Source organism: Electrona antarctica (genome assembly GCF_951216825.1).
Source record: "Electrona antarctica genome assembly, chromosome: 18".
NCBI lineage: Eukaryota > Metazoa > Chordata > Actinopteri > Myctophiformes > Myctophidae > Electrona > Electrona antarctica.
Genome location: NC_136799.1, coordinates 12,264,049 through 12,290,712, shown reverse-complemented (window position 1 = coordinate 12,290,712; position 26,664 = coordinate 12,264,049). Strand labels below are relative to the sequence as shown.

Below are 26,664 nucleotides of genomic sequence, written 5' to 3'. Positions count from 1 at the left end.
CTTTAAAAAAATATATTTAGATTTGTATTATCGTGAGAATGATGGCGTCCATTTTCGCATTGCAACTTTTTCAGGAATAGAAAGCCTGCCATTTCTATTAGCTTGGATTCCCTATCGATGATGTCACTGGTGGACGGGTTTCTGAACTGCCCACAGCCCTCCTCAGGCTGAATAGGATTTTTTTTTGCTATTTTATCATGATTATGTTAATTATATGAAGATATAGGTTGAGAGGTGCTGAAGTGGTCCTGGTTGAAAGCGTGTGACTTGACTTGAGCATAGGAAAGTGTTTTCCATAAAACCTTACACACGTGTTTAAAACAAATGGGGCTCAAGTGGTTAGTTCATAATATAATGTTCCCTTCCCATAATGGAGTACAATATTTGTGGACTGAAAAGTCATACATTTCCACACACAACTAAAGTCCTTAACAACTATGGTACTTAATTAAGTAGGCCTAGTTCAACTTAATTGTTGTAAATGTCTGTATCGTTTGCCTCCATAACTAAATAAACGTAATAAAATACCCCACCATCGATTCAAATAAAATCCCGCAGGGGGAATTTAGTGTCCAGCATGAATAGCCGCATGTGACTGGAGTCACAGGACTAAACTATTTATTTTCATTCACAATAGAGGGGGGTGCACCGTTCCTGGAGATACTGCAATACCAGGTCGATGCGTGGAGTGGACGGAGCAAGCCCCTATTCCATCTCCCAGTTCCAAAAATCAATTTAATATATGGTCCCCGGGTAGGGGACGTATCAGATATTAAACTGATAAGAACAGATACTACACTTGATCTTAGCCAAAAGGCCGAGAAGCGATACCGCAGCGACACTCGAGAGAGCCAAGTCACCCTGGAACATACCACACTGTGTCATGGTATGTTTGGCACAAAAATACAAATACAAATTCAACACCACATCAAAACCCTTTAGTCTATAATGAAGTGTGCAACGTGTGCCTTAACTCTTAACGCACCAATAAACGAAATATTTAACTCTATATGATTCAACCTCCATTACTTCCTGGTTCAAACTGATGACGTATTTCGCCATGCTCCAATAAGAAATTGAAAAGAGCGGTGAAAAGGAAATGTCCTTTACAGTGATGAAAACACAGTGTAGGTCCTATGCACTAAACTTAATGGTGAAATACGTAATTACACCATGTATCATATTGAATAATAACGGAGAATTGTTCGATTTACATACATAATGATAATATCCATGAAGCGTTTCGATTCCCCCCCCCCAATAATATTGAGTTCTGGCGCTCTCTGGTGGTCAACACAAATACATACGACGATATCAGGAGTTTGGTCTGGTGGTCTGATACTAACCTCGCCTCGCTAATAAATGCATTCTAAGTGTTTGTAAAACGTGCGTGGAGTGTCAGTTCACTCTATGTCAGTGGTTCCCAAAGTGGGGTCCTTGATGGAGTTCCAGGGGGTCCCCAGATAAATGATAGTTAGGAACCAAATGGACCCTTATGGGTCTGTAACTCAGAGAGTGTACACATTTTGTTCCATTTGTAGTACACTCTCAGAGTTAAATTAACGTTGATTTTACGATATAAATTGGGGGTCCCAGAGATATAAATGGCATTAAATGGGGGTCCGTAGACTATTAATGCATGTCAAACTGGGGGTCCTTGAAATTAAAACGGTTGAGAATCACTGCTAGAGCCGTAAAAAAAATCTTCTCTTATGGGGGTCCCTGGCATATCTTTTCAAATGGGGGTCCGCGGGTTAATTAGTGTCAATTTGGGGGTCCTTGACATGAAAAGGTCTGGGAACCACTGCTCTATGTCAGACGGTGGCAGTAGTGTTTTCTTTATGAGTAATCGCTCTCAGTATTAAACGCGAAGAAGAAGAAGAGGAAGAAGAAGAAGAAGAAGAAGAAGAAGAAGAAGAATGTAGCTACACAACAAATAAACAGCAAGCTAAAGCAGTCTGTGTCTTTCTTAACCAGTCAGTAACAAAACAGCAGTTCCCTCATCCTGTTGCTTAAATGATTTTCAATAACGTGACATGCGACAGCGACACGGAACACTTATTGGTGTGACTTTAGGGGTGACACCCTACTGGGTGACAGCACTGACTGACACAGCCTGCTGGAGCGTTTCACCCGGACTGGAGATCCGTGCTGACTGACATGCGGAATCTGAAGGCTGCGAAGCCCGCAACAAGCAGCCCCTCGCCGGGCTCCACGGAGGCGTGATGCCGCTGGGCAGAAGCCTGTCTGACCTCCGCGCACGACTCAAAGGTATGGAGCCTGTTAATGTAGCATGGCTCAGCCCCTCACTTAGTTGCCACTGGATAACAATAAATTGCCTACATTACATTATATTATTACAATAAATAGCCTACACTACATTATTATTACAATATGTAGCATACATTACATTATTATTACCATACATTAATGCAGTGGCTCTCAATCATGTTCAAGGACTGCTAAATTGATATATATTTATTCTCATACATTTTGTGTTTTTAATATGTTTGTAAACTATACAAAATGTGTATTTGTTTTGTCAAACTGTAGTAAGTAGAAAACACTGTAAGGTTAAAGTTTGCCCTGAAACATGACTGTCATAATCATGACAGTACGAGCGTCATGTACAACCATGTCTAGGTCAAAGTAAGTCATGGCTAGGTTAAAGTAAGTCATGATCTATAATCTATATAACACGTTTTGCTGGTGTACTGGGGCCGCAGGTCAAGGACCCCATTTGTAGGCTGCAATTAAACAATACATCCTGAGCTGAACCCCTGCTTGTCCGGCAGCCAACAGGCTTCTTTTGTTTAAAGTGGGAAATTTGGTATATAGTATTTTTTTATTGGCCTAAAATATTGTCTATACATCCATTCATGAATCCACTTGCTGACCGGCTGTCAGTATTGAGCATTTTTTCTATAGGGGTTTCTTGTGACCCTACCATTAACATTCTATAGGCCTATAAGGCAAAAATGTTAGCATGTGACATGTCAAAGTGAAACTAGGGGGTTTCCATGATTCTGAATCCATTCCAAGCATTAGTTTTGCACAAAAAACCTTCTTTGGGCCATAGCGGCTATTTTAGCCTATGGCTATGGCATAGCCGTCATCACAAATGTTATTAGGCCACTTAATGGGGTGAGGGCAGCACATTTGGGCAAGTGGCTATGGCTGTTTTTAGCCCAAGGAGTGTTTTTTGTGCAAAACTAATGCTTGGAATGGATTCAGAATCACGAAAACCCCCTAGTTTGACATGTCACATGTTACTTAAAGCATAAGGTAAGTTTGACATTTTTGCCATTTATATAGAATGTTAATGGTAGGGTCACAAGAAACCCCTATACAAATTGCTCAATACTGACAGCCGGTCAGCAAGTGGTTTCATGAATGTATGTATATAGACAATATTTTAGGCCAATAAAAAAGACCGTATATACCAAATTTCCCACTCCACAACCCAGACTGCCAGACTATGCAGCTTCCCCATTACACCAAACTGCACTGATGTTTACGGTTAAGATACTGATGATACATTCCAGACACAAGGAGGAACAGAAACTTGAAAATACAGTATATCTGATGTGAAATATATTTACTGTGTCCGAAACACAGATGTCTCTCACCCGATGACTTTATATACATCTGGGTAGCCTAAAATCCAAATTAATTCGTTGATTTATAATTTCTGGTAATAATCAAAATCTGCAAAGTACCTAAATGGTGCAGAGTAGAGGTCTAGTACAATTTTTCAGTTTATTTCCACCAGTGACTCCCAAAGTGAATTTGAAAGTACAAAAGCCAGATCTCAATACTCAGATTTCACGGTGAAATTGGTGACCTGCTAAAATATGTGACCCGACTTCGCATAACGTCCTTGTATCAACAGATCACCTATTGCAAGACCTCAATGTGTTGCGGTATGTGTTAGTCCTCAAGATAATAATAATAATAATAATACATTTTATTTATAAGGCGCCTTTCAGGGCACTCAAGGTCGCCGTACAGGTTAAAAACAGTTGATACAAAAACACAGTTAAAAGCAAAACAAAACTAGGGCACAGCTTGCAGCAGAGGTCAGCCATATGCCTGCCTAAACAGGTGGGTTTTGAGGAGAGATTGGAATATGGTGATAGAGTCCATGTTTCTGATGTCAGGGGGGAGGGAGTTCCAGAGCGGCTGAAGGCTCTTGACCCCATGGTGGAGAGACGGGTTTGGAGGACTTTCAGGGTGATGGAGGAGGCAGACCTAAGAGACCGGGTGGGGATGTTGACATGGACAAGGTCAGACAGGTATGGGGGGCGAGGTTATGGATGGCCTTGAAAGTATGGAGAAGGATCTTGAAGTTGATACGGTATTTGATGGGGAGTCACATACTTAAAGTTCACCAATTTCATTCCATTGCCATGGAGGGCAGAGGACAGAGGAGGCGAGGTCGCAGTAATTTGAGTATTTGGATGCGGTTATACTCTTTAGTTACCACAAAGTATAGACTAGTCCCGTTCATCCAGTCATGATGTAATCCAGAGAATCTTGAAGCACCAGACCACACCCTGAGCTAATTAGTTAAGCAGCCAAGGCAGCGGATTAGGAGCTGTCCAGGGTGCTGTTACACTTTCAAACACTGATTCCTTACAGTAGCTTGACCGGTTGACAGCGTAGTAGAACTCTACACACGGAGAGCTTCGAGATCCACCTTGCGTCAAGGCTTATCGAATGTCTTGGCGGATATTCTATCAATGTTTTTGGGTTGTTTTTTTATTAGTCGAATAATCGATAAACTCGCTTTCCCTCTGCTTTTTGCCGCATTGTCAAGCTTGTAGATCGGCTATTTTGACTATTTTTATTTATTTATTATTTTACCATTATCGGTTATTTTTTATAATTGATCTGTTACTTGGATTATCCCCTAGTTATCGTCTATACAGGACAACTCACTTAATCCATGTATCTATTATCGCTTGAAGAGGGTGTTGTTGACAGAAATGGAGAGAAAGGGAGTGGTAGACACAGACAGTACAGTAATGGCCATTAGGATCATAGACAACCATGCATGAAGGAGTTTCTACATGTTTCCTGAATGGACAGTCCTTCGCCACAAGGTTTTTTACTGTTTATCCATTGAATTTAGTTTTTAAAGCTGCTTTGATACTTTATATCAATTTATTTTGTGAACATTTTTTATTTCATAATATGGAGTATTTGTCACTTGTCAGGGCATTCACAAATGCCAGAAAAGGTATTGTGTAATAATAAAATACACCATACAAAAAAGAAAACTGCCACAGTTAAAGATAGATTTCATACACAATTTGTGTATGGGATAAATTGACAAAAAAAAAAGACTAAGGACATTTTGTCCGACTTTAATTTGTTTTAATTTGTAAACACACACAATACAGTTTCAGTTACTTATAATCTTTTCTTTTGTCAAGTGTTTGTTCTCAATTCCAGTTTGAGTTATTTATTTATAATAATAATCAATAACCTTGCTTCCCGTTTGTAGGATATGAGAGGACACAGGATGCGGCCGCGTCCACGGATGACTCGCCGTCACAGAGCGAAGACGACGTCAGGCTCATCCTCTTCAGTCAGCCTCAATGCACCAAGTTCTGCACTAATACAGTTAGGTAAGTAATAAAGAACAGCTGTAGAATGATTGTCCCTGATTGGCCTGGTCATGTTGTTGTGATTCCTGATAATCATCTCCTATATGGGTCCAGAGTCAGACTGATTTTGTGGGGAACATTTCAGGATTTCCAATGCCATGCTCCAAAATAGGGACTTCTAGTTTGAAAGTGTAAACTATTGAACTATTGAACATCGCTATCCATTTATGTTGTATTTCACTGTATTAAAGAGAGAGGGGGAAAATAAAAAAAAGAATACCCCAAAATCAACTATTTTCTTAAAACAAAATTACTTTTTATAATAAATTGTTCAAATCAATTTCTTTGAACTATTGATTCATTGCACCCCTAGTGACATGATGTGTGTGTGGTTCTGTGGTGTCCTCCTCCTCCACGCCTACGTAGCACTGCGAAGTACAATGTCCTCACCTTCCTGCCTCGATTCCTGTTCGCTCAGTTCCGGAGAGCCGCCAACTCCTTCTTCCTGTTCATCGCTCTGTTGCAGGTACTGGTAGTATTATAATTATAACAATATAATATAACTGTGTGTGTGTGTGTGTGTGTGTGTGTGTGTGTGTGTGTGTGTGTGTGTGTGTGTGTGTGTGTGTGTGTGTGTGTGTGTGTGTGTGTGTGTGTGTGTGTGTGTGTGTGTGTGTGTGTGTGTGTGTGTGTGTGTGTGTGTGTGTGTGTGTGTTCAGCTACTGCCTTCCTCCTATGCGTGAGCTGCCGAGTTGACTGAACACACCAGTGTTTTTTATTGATTGATTTAATACTTTATTAGTGTGTAATGTAATCAGCACGAGGTACAGTCAGACATTAAGGCTAAAAGCATAACAGGAAAAAGTCCCCGGTACTGCTAAGTACAGTGGAGAAAAAGGAAAAAACATCTGAATTTACATTTACCTCCCCTTGTGATCCCCTGATAGATGTTTTTCAAGGCCAATTTTGAAAATAACCAGTGATGATATATGTATTACCTTTTTGGGAGAGGACATGTTAAATGGTCATTTCATGCCTGAAATAGTTGGGACTCCCATAAAAGCTACCATGGCCCCTTGCCATATCGATCATCAAAAGACTAATTTCAATGTACAGTATATGTTATGTTCCTATGCCCATGGTGTGTGTTGTGGTTTTCGTGTTTCCCGTTTGGTAGCAAATCCCAGACGTGTCTCCGACGGGGCGATGGACCACCCTGGTTCCTCTGGTGCTCATCCTCCTGGTGGCGGCTCTCAAGGAGATCATTGAAGACCTGGTGAGTGACTGTGTCACAGTGAGAGGCGGAGCCACTTCCTAACATTTAAGACACAAGAACGTGACAAGACAACAGTCAGAACTCAGAGCTCAAAATGAGAATATTTTAGGCAATTGGGATAATCAATGGGGTCATTATTGAGAAATAAACCCCGGCCGGGTGATTAGACCCCGATGCAATAAAAAAAATACCCAGAAGTAACACAACAAAGGATTGAATTGCTTACAGTAATGAAAGTAGTCCAGTCATTTATGCCAGGTGCGTCCAGTGCCACACAACAGGAAGTGTTGACAAATATTTGTCTATTTCCCGCTTCAAATGATCTCATAAACATTCTTGACAAACCCTAAAATGCTGTTCTACCAGACAGACTACCACCACAGTACAGGCGAGATGTCAGCTGTAGTAGCCTACAGCAAGAGACAATTGTGTTTTCACCTCAGTGAATATGTAATCCATGATCACATTCACACATGCCACAGTGCACTTTGATTCCACAGTTTCCACAGTTCGTTTGATTCGTTTTGTGACTGTGCTCTGCTCTCAACTCACTTGGACTAACGCGGATATATGTTCCCCCATATATTACTGCAGCACATATATTGTGCTGCAGTAATCTGATCCCTGGTCAGTCAGTCTATCATAGCAGCACTTCATTCACACCCACAGCCAGCATACACAGATCAACGACTTCTTGTGCATTAGCTTGTCTGGCACCTAGTTGACTGAGTTACGTAGCCACGTATGATGGCTAGTTGCAGCAGTAATTGGACTATACGTCATCTGTTTGTTTGTGTACAGAAGCGGCACAAAGCCGACAGAGTGGTGAACCAGAAAGAAGCCAAAGGTCAGACACGCTTTATTATTTTACATTTATGCTTACATTTAAGCTTACCTATCTCCTTACCGTTGCTGTCGGGCAGGAACCTTGTATCTCTACATCATGGGTCTTCAACAGGGGCCCCCAGATTTACTCCCCCACTAGGGGGCCGTCAAATCTCTGTGTGAAAGGAACTTTGACAGCACTGATGATAGTGCTGTCAGACAAGTCTACGAAGCTATCTATGAAATCTACAAAAAAGTTTAACCTGCAACACAATCTTATACAATACTAGACGGTGGACCCGCTCTGTGGTGAATATTGAACCAATGAAAAGGTTGGCTTTACCATTTCCCGAAAGGGAACTGCTTTGTCGACATGCAAGGTGTCCACCTGACAGGGATGAAATTGTACCCACTGAACACGGCAGCCACTATTTTTTTTAAAGATCAAAGAAAATCCTATTTTGATAAAGTCATATTAAAATGATTAATTGTTCCTCCTCCAGTTCTGCGCAGTGGGACATGGGAGAGTGTTGACTGGGACAAGGTAGGTCTTGGAAATCTAATACTGTTCTTAATTGGGGTTCAACAAGCTCCACTTATACTACAAGCTCATTATTCTACAATCTACATTTTTTTTGTGGCTTTCGCCTTTATTTTATATTTTTTATGGAGGGACAGACAGTAGGCTGACAGGAAATGGGGAGACAGATGGGGGGAAGACATGCAGTAAAGGCCGTCGGGATCGGGAGTCAAACCCGCGGCACACTGCCAGACTGGATTACCAGCCAAGGTGCCTGGACCACTGAGCCATGGCCCAGGCCATTATTCTACAATCTATAAGCTCGCAAAAAGTCATGATGCGATGCGCTTTGATTTTGGAGATCCGCTATTTAAAAAACAAACAAAAAACTCTGTGGTGTGAGGTCCAGGACCTAGTTTACAAAAATCACTCCCGTGTGAAGTGAGGGGCGCTCTTATCATCGTACATCATCAACATGTTTATTTGCTCATACACATATGACGTAAATTTTCCATTAATTGTCAATGGGTGTGTAAGTTGAAAATCTACACTAATAGCTGAATATAGGAGGAGAGGCCCCTAAAATATAGCCGATCAAGTAGCATGCTTGCATGCTATTATTTTGAAGCATGTAGCTTTCCTTGCATGCTTGTAAGTGAAACACAATTCCATTTTGTTCAATTTGTACACACAGTTATGGAAGGTCCATGAAATAAAATCGATGTCTGTGTGTGTGTCGTCTCCCCCTGCTGGTGTGCTGTGTGCTCTGCAGGTGACGGTGGGGGACGTAGTGAGAGCAGCCGATGGGGACCCCCTTCCTGCCGACCTCGTGCTGCTGTCGTCCAGGTCAGGGACCACTCCCCACGCACCCACTTGTTGTTACTCTAGATAGGCTCTGCGCATCGCTGTGGTCCCGGGTTTTCACTTCAGAAGGTGGCATACTGTTTCCGGTTCAAAGCCAATCAAACAAGGCTATGGGGAAACGAACGCCTGGGACGCGTTATTATTTATCCCACCGCAGTTCTAGGAAAGCCCTGCTGTGATTGGCCAGTAGTCGTTGTGATTGACAGTTCTCGTTTTTGCGACCAGTCATTAGTCTTACAACTACAACCTATCTCAAACCCTCACCCTAAACCTAACCTCCCACGGGGCAGCACACCTAAACCTAACCTTAACCCATGTCTAACCAATGACTAGTCTAAACTAAGTATGCACCCCCCTAAACCTAACCCGAACGGCCCAACCTCAGTAAAACTATGCCTTCCCGGGAGCCAATCAGACACATGGTGAGGCGGGTCTACCCTAGAACGTTGGTGGGATTCATAATCACGCGCCTGGGACTACAGTCACGCACAGAGCCTGTTGGTGTGGTCACTAACGAGCGCTGTGTTGTTGTTGTCACCGACAGCGAGCCACATGCCATGTGCTACATCGAGACTTCCAACCTGGATGGAGAGACCAACCTGAAGATACGACAGGCAAGACACTGTTCCACATTCCTCCTTTTAGTTCATCTGTCTTCAGTGCTAGGAAGGAACTAAGTATCTTTACTGAAGTACTGTACTTGAGTACAGTTTTGAGGTAGCTTTACTTTATACTTCGTACTTCATGACATCTCAAACACAAATTGTGTACTTTATATTCTGCTATAATAATTACTTGAAAGTTTTATTTTCAAGTTACTTTGTGGATTTAGATTATTAGAAAACACAAATTATCAATTTAAGCCCTACTTTATGCCTCAACGGTTTGCAAACTGTTTCACAAACCGCACATTAGGACTACTTACACACCACACACAATGTGTCAGCCGTGATGTTTTATTGAGCTTCATTTGGTGCGTAACAACGGTGGCCTCGGTCCTCCACAGGGTCTCCAGGTGACCGCCAGGCTGAAGGACGCTGCCAGCCTGACGCAGCTCAGTGGTCAGCTGGAGTGTGAGAGCCCCAACCGTCACCTCTACGACTTTGTGGGACGCGTCCGGCTGGATGGACACAGGTGATCATTTTTATCACTCTACTGCGATGGTTCTCAAGGTTCCGGGTACGGTCGCCCCTAGACCATCTCGCCCCTCGATTCTTTCCGCCGACCTCACACCGACCGCTCGGTGCCACGGTTCTTGTATTCTTTATTTTGTTTTTAATGAGAATAAGGTTAGAAATAAGTTTAGGGTTAGGCATAGTTTTACTGGGGTTAAGTTTAGGTATAGGGTTAAGTTTAGGCATAGTTGTACTGAGGTTAAGGTTAGGAATAAGGTTAGGTTTAGCCGTTTAAGCATAATTTACTTGGGTTACTTTAGGAATACCAGGCCGCGCAGTTCCGCCGGCTGTATGCCCGGGGCGAGTTGGTAAAGGGGCGACTCATCTGGTATTCGTTCTCAAAGTGGGTGCTGTTGTGGTGGACCCTTAGTCCATGGGGTGCCGTGGCGCAGAAGAATATTTGGAATTTATCAATATCACTTCAGTTTAACCACATTAGACCCGCTAATATATTAGTAAAACGGACCTGAGTTGCACTGTAGTTTGTGCATTCTTTTTCAATTTACCGTGCTCTAAATCGCCTTGCTAAAAAATAGCAGATCGACAAGCTTACAACTTGTTGTAAGCTTGTAGATGGGTAAATGTTTACCCAGTTACTTTCAATCTGTACTAATATAAACTGATATTCTTTCATGTTTTCCTCATGGTGTACTGTATCTAAGGGAAAAATAAAGAAAAAGAACATTTTAAGCTGTCTAAATGAACACATTCTTCTCGGCGCCCCCCCACCCCACCCCAGTCCCGTGCCGGTGGGCTCGGAGCAGATCCTGCTGCGCGGCGCCCAGCTCCGGAACACCCAGTGGGTGCACGGCCTGGTGGTGTACACGGGCCACGACACCAAGCTCATGCAGAACTCGCGGCGGCCGCCGCTCAAGCTGTCCAGCGTGGAGCACCTGACCAACTGGCTCATCCTGTTCCTGGTGGGCTGCCTGCTGGCCATCTCGCTGGCCTGCTCCGCAGGGCAGAGCCTGTGGAAGAGGCACGTGGGAGACGACGCATGGTACATGGACCTCAACTGTGAGTGCATTCATCGACTGTGCAAACGACGCGCTGCCACTGCTGCTGTTTGTTTTTAAACGTACCGCACAGCTGGTTTGGTCCACACATAATACTGAATGATCCACACACACACACACACACACACACACACACACACACACACACACACACACACACACACACACACACAGATTTGGAAGTCTCTTTTGTTTTGCATTTTTAACCGTAACTTTAAGCTCAAACCACAAGGGTAGGGACTCCTTGCAACTCGTTGCATTGGTGTGGTTGACCTTAAAAAACGTCTGGTCCCGACCCGACCGATTGGTGTGGTTTGGGCTTAAAGCTGACAAATAGCAGATCTAGTAGATCAGCTATTTGTCGTTGCAACTAAGTGTTAATCAGGCCTAACTTCTAAATGTCTAATCCTAAATCTAACCCCAACCTGAATCATTTTCTATTACACACACACACACACACACACACACACACACACACACACACACACACACACACACACTGCACAGTAATACGATCAGTGCCACTGTAGTAGTACTGTACCAAATGTCATGCATGCTTTTAGTGAGGATCAGTGAAAGATGAATATATGCACAGATAATGTACACAACAATACTTGTACTTGAATTACAAGTACAGGTCATGTTTATCTTTAGCTGTGATGTGTAATGTGTGTTTTTGTATGTTCTCTGCCATTGCTGTGTCACCACCAGCTCCAGGTAAAAACAAATAGGGGAACCCTGACCCTAACCCTAAAAAGGCCCTCCTTGCTTTAGACGTGTTTTCATTCCCCAGACATTCTGAACCCGTTTGCACCAACTAGTCTTTACAGCTTACACCAAGTCCCTAACCGCTAATGGCTCTTTTCGACTACAAGAACTAAAGTGAACCGTGCCGTGAACCGTATTTCATGATTTAGTTTCTATACTGTACGCTATAATAGCCGGGTTTCAGATAAGCTTCTCAGAACCTAGTTTTGGGCCCTGCTCAGGAGGTGGTACTAAACCTGAGTTCTAGGAATCTAGAACTTGCTTGTAGATCAACTATTTTAGCTTTTTTAAATTAGTACGTTTTTGTCTGACATACCATCGTCTTCAGGGGTGGTTCAGTTTAACCCATTAAGACCTGAGGCCAAATGCCTACTTAAATCAGTAGTTCTCACACTTTGAATAGCAGATGTACAAGCTTGCATCGTGGTATGAAGTGAGCTTGTATGTCTGCTATTTTTGAATAGCCTACGCAAAAATCTAAAATGGCCGATGCTTTCCAGGTTTTAATGGGGTTAATAAACATAAACAAAAAGGTTCTGGGTTACCCCTCAAATAATCGAAAAGAGACATTAGTCGGTTACAAGCAGTCTTTTAGAATTGACTTCACGTTGGTTGCACCGACCAAACTTAGACCTACAGTAGTCCTAACTAAAGCCAGACCAATATATCGGCCATCATTGTTTTGGACTGTTACACACATTAACAGCAAAGTGGGACATAGAGATCACACCAAGGACCGTGCTGAACTACAGTCAAGTGCATTTATTAGTGGCACACTGTAACACAAACTCATACTGAATTGGCTCATGTACTCTTTCATTCTTAACCCATTTTGACCTGAGATCAGATTCTAAAAATGTCTTCTACATCCTGACAGTTTTCTGAAAAAGCTATTATGTTTCTATGTTTCTCTGTTTCTTGTGAAAATAGCAGCTATGAGCTTGTAGATCTGCTATTTTTCAATAGCTAAAGCATAACATAATGCTAACACCAAAAGGGGTTCCCGCCTAGAATGGGTTAATTGAATTCAGATGATTCATGAAGATGTTCACTCCTGTTCACTCCACATGATGAAGAGTAATGACAGTTTAATCAAAATATTCGGTATACTCCTGCAGTTAATGTTATTCAATGCACGGGAGAAGACCAGAATGAACTTGACCACAATACATATTAGATCAAAACATCACTGTTTCTGTGTAGTGCAGGCTGAGCTTGCCGTTGCAACATGGCTACCCAGATGTTCCTGACTAGGCCTAAGACTGACACCCAGTCGTAGTGAGAAGAAGACTAGTTGGTGCAGCTGGTGTATGGAAACTATTAGGTCGATTTTGAAACACCAAGATAGGAGTTAGCTTAAGACCAGACGTACGCACAGTTTGTGAAAACCCTAAACCACCTCCGATCACTGATGTGTCCTTTCTAGCAAATAGAGAATATATTGCTCAGAGTCAATGTGTGTTAGTTACATGTTTAATAGAGTTTACTTGTTATAGATGCTGATATACTGTAGATGCTGATAGAATCGCTTTCAGTGAGTGTCATTTTAGACAAACATTCCCTTGCTCTTGGTAGCACGGTGGCATTCGCAACCAATCCACTTTGGGGGAATTGCTCCCGGTCTCCCGTGTGGGAAGGCTCTGGGAAATATGAAGCTTTTGGTCTTCAGGAAGTCTTCTATTCTGACATTGTCGTAACCGGTGAGCGGTTTGTTCATGTTTGATCATGTGACAGATGGAATGGAAGCGTTGTGATTGGTTTGTGTTGATCATGTGACAGATGGAAGCGCCGCCAACTTTGGCCTGAACTTTCTGACCTTCATCATTCTGTTCAACAACCTGATCCCCATCAGTCTCCTGGTCACCCTCGAGGTCATCAAGTTCATCCAGGCCTACTTCATCAACTGGGTACACGCACGCACGCACACACACACACACACACACACACACACACACACACACACACACACACACACACACACACACACACCTGCCACTATCACAGTAGATGAGATTTGTGCGCAATATTAGAGCCATGTAAAATACAAATATAATTATTCTTTGTACCAGTCTGCAGTCTGTTCTTAAAAGATGCATTTACTATATTTTTGAGTGGTGTAAACCACTCCTACAACTGGCTTTTGTGTGCAGAAAAAAATGACCATGGTTGCTATGTTCAAAATAATTTCTGACGTAATTAAATCACACCCGGGTGAACTGGATGACCGTAGCAACCGTGGTCATTTTCTCTGCACAAAAAAAGCCAGTTGTGAAATCACATCCAGGTGTGATTTCATTACGTCAGATCAGAGCTGATCAGGCTATATAATACCTTACCTTATATAATAATAATGATTTCATTACGTCAGACATTACGTCAGACCACAGCTGATCATGCTATATAAAACCTTACACCACTCAGTTCACACGGGTGTGATTTTTTAATATATCGGCCTCATTTCAGAGTCCAATAAGACATTAATTGGTGCTTTGAGTGTTTGTGCTTTGTGTCTTCAGGATGTAGACATGCACCACGAGCCCACTGACACGTACGCCATGGCAAGAACATCCAGCCTCAACGAGGAACTTGGACAGGTACTTTTTCCCACTGTTTCCCACAGGGGGACCCAGGTTTGGGTCGCGGGCCGATTTGTATGTGACGTACAATACAGTAGTTCTGCCATTTCCGGTAGTAACTCTGACGACCCCCTAGGTCAGGGTTCCCCAATTCATTTTCCTCAAGGGCCATATTTTGACTAGGGAACCAGGCTGGGGGCCGAGTCCGCACGCGCAAAAAATTGGGTTTTTTATTTTTTCTCAACTAGTGGTTCGGGGACCACCAGTGGTCCTTGAGGGGGTGCCCAGTTTGACATGCATAGGCTACTGACCCCCATTTAATGCCATTTATATCTGGGACACCCCCCCCCCCCCCCCCCCCCAAAACAAAACAAAAACTTTTTCTTTTTTTTTTCTTCTTTTTTAAAAATTCTTCCAGGGGCCACTGCTATTGGGGAACCCTGCCCTAGGTCCAGTAGTCCAGTAACATTCGCTGCTCTTCTTTCAGGTCAAACACATCTTCTCTGACAAGACGGGGACGCTGACGTGTAACGTGATGCAGTTTAAGAAGTGCACCATCGCTGGGCTCACATACGGGTGAGACATACCCCCCCACTACTCTCCTGGTTCGTTTAATAGAGCTTCTGTCTGAATAGGTTTTAATAGACAGAAGTACTGTCACCTCATAGACACATGCAAAACTGGAAAAATACAAAAATTGTGGCACTTTGATCCCAATCTTGGGATCAAAGATAAAAAAAACACTGAATCTATAGAATCAGATCAATGATTCCAATTCTAACCAAAGAGTGTGTTTTTGACGTCCCATCGTGGTCCCGTCGCTTGCCGCGTTAGAAGTAATCATACCTCCGGTGGTTGTCGATCCTCTTGGGGGTCTTTTGGCTACATGTTCTGCTATCTAGCACAACCATGATGGCGTCTGTGTCACCTTGAAATGGGCCCTGAAGCTGCAGCCCACCGAGTGGCGCGCTACGAGCTTGTAGGTCTGCTATTTTTGAAAAATCGAAGAACGACTGACATAGAAACATAGCTTTTTCAGAAAACTGTCAGGATGTAGAAGACATTTTTAGAATCTGATCTCAGGTCAAAATGGGTTAATAGAGCTTCTGTCTGAATAGGTTTTAATAGACAGACTCTACGCAATAGTTAATTAACCACTCCAACCCTACAGTATATATACACCGTATATATTCTTTGTTAAATGGAATTGCACCACCTGCTGTAGGAAGAACCTACAGATTTCTGAACAGCTTCCACCACACAGTTAAAGATGGAGTGCCACGGTTTTTTTCCACCCTAAAACATGATCATCAGGTATTATTATAATATAAGGAGGAAGAACTTTTTCCAAAAAGTGTACAGTATTTGTTAAAATCATGTTTTTATGTGGACACGCCCACCAGTTCATTAAGTATACACTGGTTTGTGTGGAAAAGTACGATAATTGTGGCACTTTGATAAAAAAAAAACACTGAATCTATAGAAATCAGATCAATGATGACCAATTCTAACCAAAGAGTGTGTTTTTGACGTCCCATCGTGGTCCCGTTGCTTGTCGCATTAGAAGTAATCATACCTCCCTCTGGTGGTTGTCGATCCTCTTGGGGGTCTTTTGGCTACATGTTCTGCTATCTAGCACAACCATGATGGCGTCTGTGTCACCTTGAAATGGGCCCTGAAGCTGCAAATCGCTGGGCGCACTGATTTAACCCATTTTGACCTGAGATCAGATTCTAAAAATGTCTTCTACATCCTGACAGTTTTCTGAAAAAGCTATGTTTCTATGTCAGTGGTTCTTCGATTTTTCAATAGCTAAATAGCTAAAGCATGACATAATGCTAACACCAAAAGGGGTTGCCGCCCAAAATTTTTTAATGGTTCCAAAAAATACCTCTGGGCGATAAGAGTGTTAAACAAACCTGAGGCACCCATATGATGGACCCATATATAGACACTATGGCCCTCATTTATCAACCGTGCGTACGCCAAAATATGGGTGTACGCCGAAATTACCGCAATTTTCGGCATTTACGATTTGCGCCAACGTTTGATTTTGAACTTGAGCCAAGACAAAAACCACGTCTGGTCGGGAGCTGTCGTACGCTTTGTCCTCACCTGTTTTTCTGTCGTAGAACAGCGGAGCAGCATTGTTTGACCAGCTGAGAGGCTGTCACAGGCATCGAAACATATGTATTCACTCCTAAAATGTTTATATAAAACTGTATGTATATGGGCTAAATGTAAAAAAGAAAAAAAAGTAAAGGAATACATCAACGATGTGTCTTTGTCTTTGTGTCATATGAAATTAGTAGGAGATTTCCAACTTTACAAGCAAGCAATTAAAATCGCGCATTTAAAAACAATGTTGCAAGTTAGATGCGTAAGCCATTTAAACAGTGTTTTGCATGATGAGCGCATACATGCGAGGATTTGGGCTGTCTGTGCTGAAATATTTCCATGACGGGACGTTGGATAGTATAGTGCAGCGCTGCAGCTGCGGAGAGTCCCAACTTGGGTAGCCTACTGTAGCCGAATCTACAGCAGGCCGATGTCTTTCTGGAGTTACAGTATGTGCAATCTCCTCCTCGTTTAATAAACCCGACGCGTCGCTCGAATGCCAAATGTGCCGTGCCAGCGCAAGTGGGAACGCATCGGAGATAGTATAGCCTAAGCCAGCCTGCAGCCCACCATACCACCACCAATGTCCAGTGCCACATGAGGCTACGGGTTTGGCTGCAATATTCATATAATTGACAGTTGACAGCGAGGCAATTTAAATAGACTGTCGGACGTGCATGGTCAATTGGTCACGGTGTCACGGACGGACCACAGTGATAGAGAGAGACAGACAGGACAGGAGATGCACCTTGCAAAACAGCAGCGCGTGCGCGCCTATTTGTTATATAATTCATGGTTCACAGGTTCAGGTTTTCGTTCACTAATATATCTTGTTGTATATTAAATGAATAAAGACTTTAATAATTTAATATACAACTAACAACACAGTGACAGTTGCTTGCAAATTGCGATATGTGCGTGCGTGCGTGCGTGCGGGGGGTGATGCGGGCAGCAAGGGAAGCGAAGCGAGAGGAGAAACAGACAGGGTAGTCCTACAGCTCTATTTAATTCATGCAGGTTTATTTATTTAAGATACAACAAGTTGCGTGTGCGTGCGTGCGTCTGTGTGTGTGTGTGTGTGTGTGTGTGTGTGTATGGGAGGGGGCAGCAGAAACTTTTTTTCCCCTGTAACCATGGTTTCCAGGTCGTATTGCAGTTGTTCATGTCGTAAAACCGAGGGCGCGGCTAGATTTTATAGGGCGTGCCAGATTGATTTCAGCCGTCACATTTATCACTGCTAGGAATGAAATTAGGAAGGAACAGCTGTCTGCGATCACTTTGTAAATGCCGACCCGACGTGGGTGTACTACGAATCCTACACTCGAATTTGGGGCAGATTTTACACTCAATTGATAAATGAGGGCCATAGGCCCTCATTTATCAATCGACAGGAAAAAAAAGTTTCACTCGCTAGTCGCTTGCCTGAGTTTCCTTGCTGCCCCCTCCCATACACACACACGCACACAGACGCACGCACGCACACGCAACTTGCAACTTGTTGTATCTTAAATAAATAAACCTGCATGAATTAAATAAAGCTGTACCCTGTCTGTTTCTCCTCTCGCTTCGCTTCCCTTGCTGCCCGCCTCACCCCCCCCCCCCCCCGCACGCACGCACACACATAAAGCAATTTGCAAGCAACTGTCACTGTGTGTTGTTAGTTGTATATTCAATTATTAAAGTATTTTTTTAATTTAATATACAACAAGATATATTAGTGAACGAAAACCTAAACCTGTGAACCATGAATTAAATAACAAATAGGCACACACACGCTGCTGTTTTGCATAGGTGCTCCTCCTGTCCTGTCTGTCTGTCTCTCTCTATCACTGTGGTCCACCGTCCGTCCGTGACACCGTGATCAACTGACCAGCACGTTCGACAGCCTATTTAGATTGCCTCGCAGTCGCTAGTCGCTGCAGTGGGGGGGCTGTCAACTGTGATGAATGTGCAGCAAAAACCGTAGCCTCATGTGGCTGGCACTGGTGGTGGTGGTGGTGGTGGTGGTGGGCTTGCTGGGTAGTCTACCTATCTCCGATGCGGTTCCCACTTGCGCTGGCACGGTACATTTGGCATTCGAGCGACGCGTTGGGTTTATTAAACGAGGAGATTGCACATACCGTAACTCCAGAAAGACATCGGCCTGCTGTAGATTAGGCTACAGTAGGCTACCCACGTTGGGACTCTCCGCAGCTGCAGCACGTCCCGTCATGGAAATATTTCAGCACAGACAGCCCAAATCCTCGCATGTATGCGCTCATGCAAAACACTGTTTAAATGGCTTAAGCATCGAACTTGCAACATTGTTTTTAATTGCGCGATTTTACTTGTAAAGTTGGAAATCTCCTACTAATTTCATATGACACAAAGACACATCTTGATGTATTCCTTTACTTTTTTTTTTTTTTTTTAGCCCATATATACCTAGTTTTATATAAACATTTTAGGAGTGAATACATATGTTTAGATGCCTGTGACAGCCTCTCAGCTTAGTGTAAGGACTTTGTCAGAGTACCTGTTGTACCCGTCTGTCTGTGTCCCTTTTGTGTCCCCATATATGGAGATCTATGTATCTACATAGATCTCTCTAACACTACCTGTGTTCCTATTATGCCCATATATGGAGATACCTGATGTATTTAGTATATGCCCACATACCCTCCCTGTATATTGGCATGCCCATATATGGGCATATCGGTCAGATCGGGGGTTCTGAACAGCCCGCATACTGTATATGTGAAAGTCCAGAAGAGCCACGTATGCTTTCGATGGGGTGGCCCCAAGGGACAGGTACGCTTCTAATGGGGTGGCCCGAAGTGCCGACATAACCTGGTTAAGCCTTCTTGATATGGTACAGATTCCCATGGGAAATCTGGGGGTGGCTGTTACGAAGGCTTTTACTTAGAGCTCCATATATGGGGATAACCTATAGTCCCATATACGGAGACAACGGCGATATCCAGCGCTGACATCAGATTAATGTAGAAACCCTGAAGATGGATATACACAGTGGTGACATCATCGTGACACTAGACCTGCACGCATCATAAAAGGCAGATCCCATCCTCTAAAACCTCAGATACCAAGCCACGCACCCGGTATCTCCACCCATCTCAAATCATATCGCCAAGATTGAAGTCCGTCCCTCTTCCGGCTCGACCGCCATTAAAGAAATACGACAATGGCAATACGCTACCCTATGGCCGTAGGCCTCAACAAAGGCCACCCTGTCACCAAGAATGTGACCGCGCCAAAGCACAGCCGCAGACGTGGTCGTCTCACAAAACATTCCAAGTTTGTGCGTGACATGATCCGCGAGGTTTGTGGATTTGCTCCATATGAGAGGCGAGCCATGGAGCTGCTCAGGGTGTCCAAGGACAAGAGAGCCTTGAAGTTCATCAAGAAGAGGATTGGCACTCACATCCGCGCCAAGAGAAAGCGTGAAGAGCTAAGCAACGTCCTGGCCGCAATGAGAAAGGCCAGAAAGGATGAACTGGCTCATTTGAAATAATTTGAAAAAATGTTAATGTTTCATTTAAATGTTTGTTAAAAGCCCCCCCAAAAAAAGAAAGTCTGTCGGTCCCATACAGTATTATGCACATGTCCAGATGTGGACATAGTGGTCAGATCTGGGGCTCTAGATCAGGGGTTCTCAACCCGTGGGTCGCGACCCCTCGGGGGGTCGCCAAATTATTTTGGGGGGTCCCCAAATAAAAAAATGTATGCAACTGAATGGCTGGAAAATGGAAATGAAGAGTTTACATATAGTACATGCATTCACCTTACCTAATGATTATATCTGGTTTCAGTATTTATTTATGGTGTATTGTCTCTATTATTAAGGTTATTGTAGCAGTCAATTTATATTGGGAGTGGGCGGGGCGGGGGTCCCGAGACGTTGCCAAAGCATTTTCGGGGGTCCCCGGCCAAAAACGTTGAGAACCCCTGCTCTAGATAAGCAGATATGGGCATATCAGGTTTGACAATGGTTATGTCTGAGTCATAGTCCCATGGCTATATAATAATAATAATAATAATAATAAACTATATTTATAATAAAGCACTTTTCAAAACAACAGTTAATAAAAATGTAATGTAAACCGGTTAAAACAAAATAATACATCAATAAATCCAAGGGCCTATTGTGAAAGCCTTTGTGTACAGGTGAGTTTTCAGCTGCTTGTGACTTAAAAGAACACAGTGAGCTAACTTGTCTTAGAGCCTCTGGAACTATATGGGCGTACCGGTATGCTGGTTTGTTTATGGTTATGTCGGAGTGACATGGGCCTCCCAGTAGCCAATTTTAATATAGGATGTGTATATACTGATATTATGTAGATATCTCTTGATTTTTGTTCTCTTTGGCATCTTAGTTTACCGTTTGATTTTTCTCCTTGCTCACCCTGTCCTCCCTCCACGTTGTTCTCTTATGGAAATTGCACAAACTTTAACCCACTTCTTTACACCTGCAAACCTCATAATTGTGTGTAGATCTGATATGCCTGCCGAATGTACACCTATTATGATGACATGGACGCTAGAGTTCACACATGGTTCAACGTGTCTTGCTCTGAACTCTTGTTTGTCGTATGATCAATATTAACATGCAATCACATTCCCTGTGTTCTAATGTTGTATACATGTTTTTTTGAAGGCACAACATGGAGTCAGCTGATGAAGGACATTTCAATGATCCTACCTTACTCTCTAATCTTCAAGAAAACCATGTGAGTATACAACCATGCATACAAACCGTATTTACATATTATACCATAAACACCATCGGTTAAAATCATTGTTTTATTAGTTCTGGATGCAATCCATCAACATCACTGACTGATGGACGGATGCCTATGATGACAGCTTTAATTGCTAGAAATCCTTAGAACTCTCACCTATTGCCTAAAATGAGGAGACCAAGTTGAAAGTCGTTTAAACTGTGAATGTAGAAATGAACGTTATAGAGCACCGAATCTGACGTATTTACACATGCTACCTGGGTCACGTCCCCCCCCCCCATTCAGAATTCCCAGACTTTTCTTTTATATATCACATCAAATAAGAACTGCGTCCCAAATATAAACAAATGATCCCAGTGACGGCGAGAAAAAGCGAATGGAATTTATTACGTTTTCGCCAGAAACAGACTGTATCAAATATGAGTGACTGACGTAAACGATACAGAGTCACCTCTCCGACAATAGCGTTTGTTTATTTATGGACCACAATTCTTTTCTACGATTTTAAGATGACCCAATATTCTCCAGAGAAGAACGAGTGACATGCAGTATACTTGGGCACTCTACACTAAAACTAGAGATAAGCTACTACGTGGCACAACTATAAAGTAATAACACTACAGAACTTATACAGTATGTCAGAAAAATATATAAAAAAATGTGGAGAAACAAATGGAGGCAGACATCTTCATAATGGTAATAATAATACATTTTATTTGTAAAACCACATACATTCATTAATCAATTACATTCATCTCAAATTGGTACAGGATTAAAATGTCTATATGGCTTGGCCCTGGCAGAAGATAGTCTTAGAGGGTCTTCTCATTTGCAGACATGTTTGTGTTCAGTTGGTAGTTGAGAGATCTCCATGTTCTTGTATGCTGCTTACTTGCTTGATATCATCACTGAGCACATTGCTGTGCTCTGTGTTCTTTCCATTTTGAAGACGGCAAACGTCTCTTTGTCCTGTTCAACTTTTCTGGAACTTATTCTCCGTCATTGGCAGTTGGCAAACTTTTTGTGTGCTCTCTCGATTGCTTGCGTGTTGTTTGTTTTGTTAAGTGTATGGTGTTTTTGTGTGTGTTTTATTGTCCTGTTGCTTGTTTGATAGTCATGACCACCAGTATAGAAGTTAGTTAGAAATAGTTTTGGTTTAAATCAGTGTACATTAAGTTCTGCCATCACACCGTTCCGGTGATTCTCTCTATCTCATCCAGATCATCTGTGCCCATTCTCTCAATTTTATGGTTGAAATGCTCCTCGATCCTCTTCAGGACGTCCATGTCTCTGCTGCCAGTTTCCACCATGTTGATAGCGAGCCCTCGCTTGCCGAATCTGCCCGTGCGTCCGATCCTGTGCAGGTATGTCTCGTAGTCGGGATCACCGTACCTGTCCACTGGCAGGTCAAAGTTGATCACCACGGAGACCTGCTCGACGTCAATGCCTCGCGCCAGGACATTGGTGGTGACTAGGACTTTCTCCTTGCCGTCCCGGAAGCGCTCGATCACCCGGGCCCTCTCCTCCGGCAGCATCTCTCCATGGAGAAGCTCCACCTGGTGGCCCTGCTCCTTCAGTGCCCCCTTCAGCCAGGATCCCATCTTCCTGGTGTGGCAGAAGATCATGGCCTGGGCGATGGTGATGGCGCCGTAGATGTTGCAGATGGCCTCCAGCTTGTCCTGCTTGCTCTCGCAGTCCACGTAGTACTGCTTGACGCTTTTCAGCATCACATCCTCGTGCTTCAGCTTGATGACGTTGGCGTTGGGCACGATGCGCTGGGCGAAGCCCCACACGCCCTCGTCGAACGTGGCCGAGAACAACAGCATCTGGCAGCCCCGGGGCAGCATCCTCTGGAGGCGGATGCTCTGGTCCTGGTGGCCCTGCGTGTCGATCATGATGTCGGCCTCGTCCAGGACAAACACCTTGATCTTCTTGGGGTCGAAGAACTTGAACTTGTGGCACCAGTCCAGCATGGTGCCCGGGGTACCGATGACGACCTGCTCCCGCAGGACGGTTCCCCTGGCCAGCTTGTTGCCCCTGGTCGCGTAGGCCAGCTTCACCTCCGGGTAGTGCTTTCCCATCTGCTCGATCACCTTGCCGGTCTGCAGCGCCAGCTCGTAGGTGGGCGACAGGCACATGCACTGAGGGTACTGCTGCTCGGGCTCCACACGGCTGAGCATAGCCAGGACGAAGGCGGCCGTCTTGCCCGTCCCCGACTGCGACTGGGCGATCAGGTTGTGCGGAGGCTGCGCCAGCATCATGGGCAGAGCGGTCTCCTGGATCTTGGACGGCTGGTTGAAGCCCATGGCGTACACGCCCTGGAGCAGCTGAGGCTTGAGCTGGAGCTCCTCGAAGGACTTGACCGAGTACAGCGGAGACGTGGGGTCTCGTTTGAGGACCTCCAGTTGGCTGGTGCAGTTGACCAGGTTGCTGCGGACGGCCTTGTTCAAGTAGGACTGGGCCGCCTTGTCGCCCTTGTCCTGTGGCGCAGTACTGTCCTCCTGTACCTCTGCCTTCACTGGCGCCTCTGCCTTCACCAACACCTCTTCCTTCACCGGTGCCTCCGCCCTCACTGCCACCTCTGCCTTCACCGGTGGCTCCACCTTCACCGGCGCCTCCACTTTCACAGGCGCCTCCACCTTCACTGGCGCCTCCACCTTCACCGGCGCCTCTGCTTTCACCGGCGCTGCCGCTCCGGTTGCGGAAACCACAGCTTTTTCTTTTCCTGGCGTGATGTCCTCCTTGATCTGCATGCCGCCCAGCAGCTGAGCAGCAGCCTCCTCCTTCTCCATTGTCAACGCCCAAGACATTGTTGTGTTGTGTTGGCTTCACTTGGATAGTACAGTTACAATGAAGTGGTAAATAACTGACGTTAGCTAGCACTGGGCTGTAACAGACAGTGTTTCTCAGAGTGGATGATGATGATGCTGCTGGTCAACTCAACAGGCTCTGTGAGAATGCTGTTATGTTGCACCTGCTGCTGCTTATGAAGGGGGAGGCTGTGATGTCACACAAGGCCTCTACACAAATTAGTTACCATGGCAACCATTAATAACCATGCACTCTATATGTGTACACAAATGAGTTACCATGGCAACCATTAATAACCATGCACTCTATATGTACACAAATGAGTTACCATGACAACCATGTATGTACACATGTAAGTTATCATGACAACCATGTAAACAAATGATTTACCTTCGCAACCATGTAAACAAATGACTTACCAGGGCAACCAATACAAATGCTATGAAAAGTATTATTATTTAGACCCTAGCAACCAGGGTTTTACCCTAGCAACCATATTTTTACCTTAGCAACCGCCTGTTAGACCCTAGCAACCATGGTTTTACCATAGCAACCACTTGTTTTACCCTAGCAACCACCTATATGACCCTAGCAACAGACTATTTTACCCTAGCAACCACCTATTTTACCTTAGCAACCGCCTGTTCGACCCTAGCAACCATGTTTTTACTATAGCAACCGCTTATTAGACCCTAGCCATGGAGTGTTTTGCCCTAAAAAACACCTGTTGTACCCTAACAACAGTCTTCTAGCCATAGCTATCATTGTTTTGCCATATCAACCAGCTATTGGACCCTAGCAATGGACTATTTTACCCTAGCAAACACATAAAATCACACTTTTCTGTAGTGAGGGGTGCAGTGAGGGCAGTATTTATATCAGCCAGATGACGTCTTACGTTGTAATTTACTGCCCTAAACAAATATTGTGTGTGTGTGTGTGTGTGTGTGTGTGTGTGTGCGTGCGTGTGTGTGCGTGTGTGTGTGTGTCCAGGCCACAGCACCAGTCATCCAGGAGTTTTTGACCATGATGGCAGTATGTCACACTGCCGTTCCTGAAAAGACAGAAGATTCCATCATCTACCAGGCCTCCTCACCAGGTACTAGTTCCATCATCTACCAGGCCTCCTCACCAGGTACTAGTTCCATCATCTACCAGGCCTCCTCACCAGGTACTAGTTCCATCATCTACCAGGCCTCCTCACCAGGTACTGTAGTTCCATCATCTACCAGGCCTCCTCACCAGGTACTAGTTCCATCATCTACCAGGCCTCCTCACCAGGTACTAGTTCCATCATCTACCAGGCCTCCTCACCAGGTACTAGTTCCATCATCTACCAGGCCTCCTCACCAGGTACTAGTTCCATCATCTACCAGGCCTCCTCACCAGGTACTAGTTACATCATCTACCAGGCCTCCTCACCAGGTACTAGTTCCATCATCTACCAGGCCTCCTCACCAGGTACTAGTTACATCATCTACCAGGCCTCCTCACCAGGTACTGTAGTTCCATCATCTACCAGGCCTCCTCACCAGGTACTGTAGTTCCATCATCTACCAGGCCTCCTCACCAGGTACTAGTTCCATCATCTACCAGGCCTCCTCACCAGGTACTAGTTACATCATCTACCAGGCCTCCTCACCAGGTACTAGTTCCATCATCTACCAGGCCTCCTCACCAGGTACTAGTTACATCATCTACCAGGCCTCCTCACCAGGTACTAGTTCCATCATCTACCAGGCCTCCTCACCAGGTACTAGTTCATCATCTACCAGGCCTCCTCACCAGGTACTAGTTACATCATCTACCAGGCCTCCTCACCAGGTACTAGTTCCATCATCTACCAGGCCTCCTCACCAGGTACTAGTTACATCATCTACCAGGCCTCCTCACCAGGTACTAGTTACATCATCTACCAGGCCTCCTCACCAGGTACTAGTTCCATCATCTACCAGGCCTCCTCACCAGGTACTAGTTACATCATCTACCAGACCTCCTCACCAGGTACTAGTTACATCATCTACCAGACCTCCTCACCAGGTACTGTAGTTCCATCGTCTACCAGGCCTCCTCACCAGGTACTGTAGTTCCATCATCTACCAGGCCTCCTCACCAGGTACTAGTTACATCATCTACCAGGCCTCCTCACCAGGTACTAGTTCCATCATCTACCAGGCCTCCTCACCAGGTACTAGTTACATCATCTACCAGGCCTCCTCACCAGGTACTGTAGTTCCATCATCTACCAGGCCTCCTCACCAGGTACTAGTTACATCATCTACCAGACCTCCTCACCAGGTACTAGTTACATCATCTACCAGGCCTCCTCACCAGGTACTAGTTCCATCATCTACCAGGCCTCCT

The 26,664-nt window shown here is 44.3% G+C and overlaps 3 protein-coding genes across 4 annotated transcripts in view; 2 read left to right on the top strand and 1 right to left on the bottom strand.

The window, feature by feature from the left end:
* The first annotated feature begins 1,902 nt into the window (after positions 1–1,902).
* The window catches only part of LOC306942472 (phospholipid-transporting ATPase IA-like), a 55,018-nt gene continuing 30,256 nt past the window's right edge, over positions 1,903–26,664 (top strand). For both annotated transcript variants that reach the window (XR_013792300.1, XM_079528380.1), the window contains exons 1-15: positions 1,903–2,271; positions 5,510–5,633; positions 6,039–6,138; positions 6,790–6,888; positions 7,690–7,735; positions 8,217–8,257; positions 9,006–9,079; positions 9,642–9,711; positions 10,104–10,231; positions 11,012–11,289; positions 13,836–13,963; positions 14,573–14,650; positions 15,120–15,208; positions 21,405–21,477; positions 25,294–25,399. Coding sequence is in view for 1 of the 2 variants with exons in the window: in XM_079528380.1 (XP_079384506.1) it covers positions 2,226–2,271; positions 5,510–5,633; positions 6,039–6,138; positions 6,790–6,888; positions 7,690–7,735; positions 8,217–8,257; positions 9,006–9,079; positions 9,642–9,711; positions 10,104–10,231; positions 11,012–11,289; positions 13,836–13,963; positions 14,573–14,650; positions 15,120–15,208; positions 21,405–21,477; positions 25,294–25,399 (1,480 nt within the window). In the remaining variant the exon portion in view is untranslated. The remainder of the gene's footprint in view (positions 2,272–5,509; positions 5,634–6,038; positions 6,139–6,789; positions 6,889–7,689; positions 7,736–8,216; positions 8,258–9,005; positions 9,080–9,641; positions 9,712–10,103; positions 10,232–11,011; positions 11,290–13,835; positions 13,964–14,572; positions 14,651–15,119; positions 15,209–21,404; positions 21,478–25,293; positions 25,400–26,664) is intronic.
* LOC306942479 (large ribosomal subunit protein eL36-like) lies at positions 19,908–20,294 on the top strand. The gene has a single exon (XM_079528390.1). The coding sequence runs from the start codon at positions 19,932–19,934 to the stop codon at positions 20,259–20,261; it is 330 nt and encodes a 109-aa protein (XP_079384516.1). The 5' UTR covers positions 19,908–19,931; the 3' UTR covers positions 20,262–20,294.
* LOC306942608 (ATP-dependent RNA helicase DDX19A-like) lies at positions 22,674–23,963 on the bottom strand (the record flags this gene model as incomplete). The annotated part of the gene is made up of 1 exon (XM_079528615.1): positions 22,674–23,963. Exon 1 carries the CDS (start codon positions 23,793–23,795, stop codon positions 22,674–22,676), a length of 1,122 nt encoding a protein of 373 aa, XP_079384741.1. The 5' UTR covers positions 23,796–23,963.

Excerpts from the sequence above, each read along its gene's own strand:
- LOC306942479 (XM_079528390.1), top strand. The coding sequence starts at position 19,932 with ATGGCAATACGCTACCCTATGGCCGTAGGCCTCAACAAAGGCCACCCT.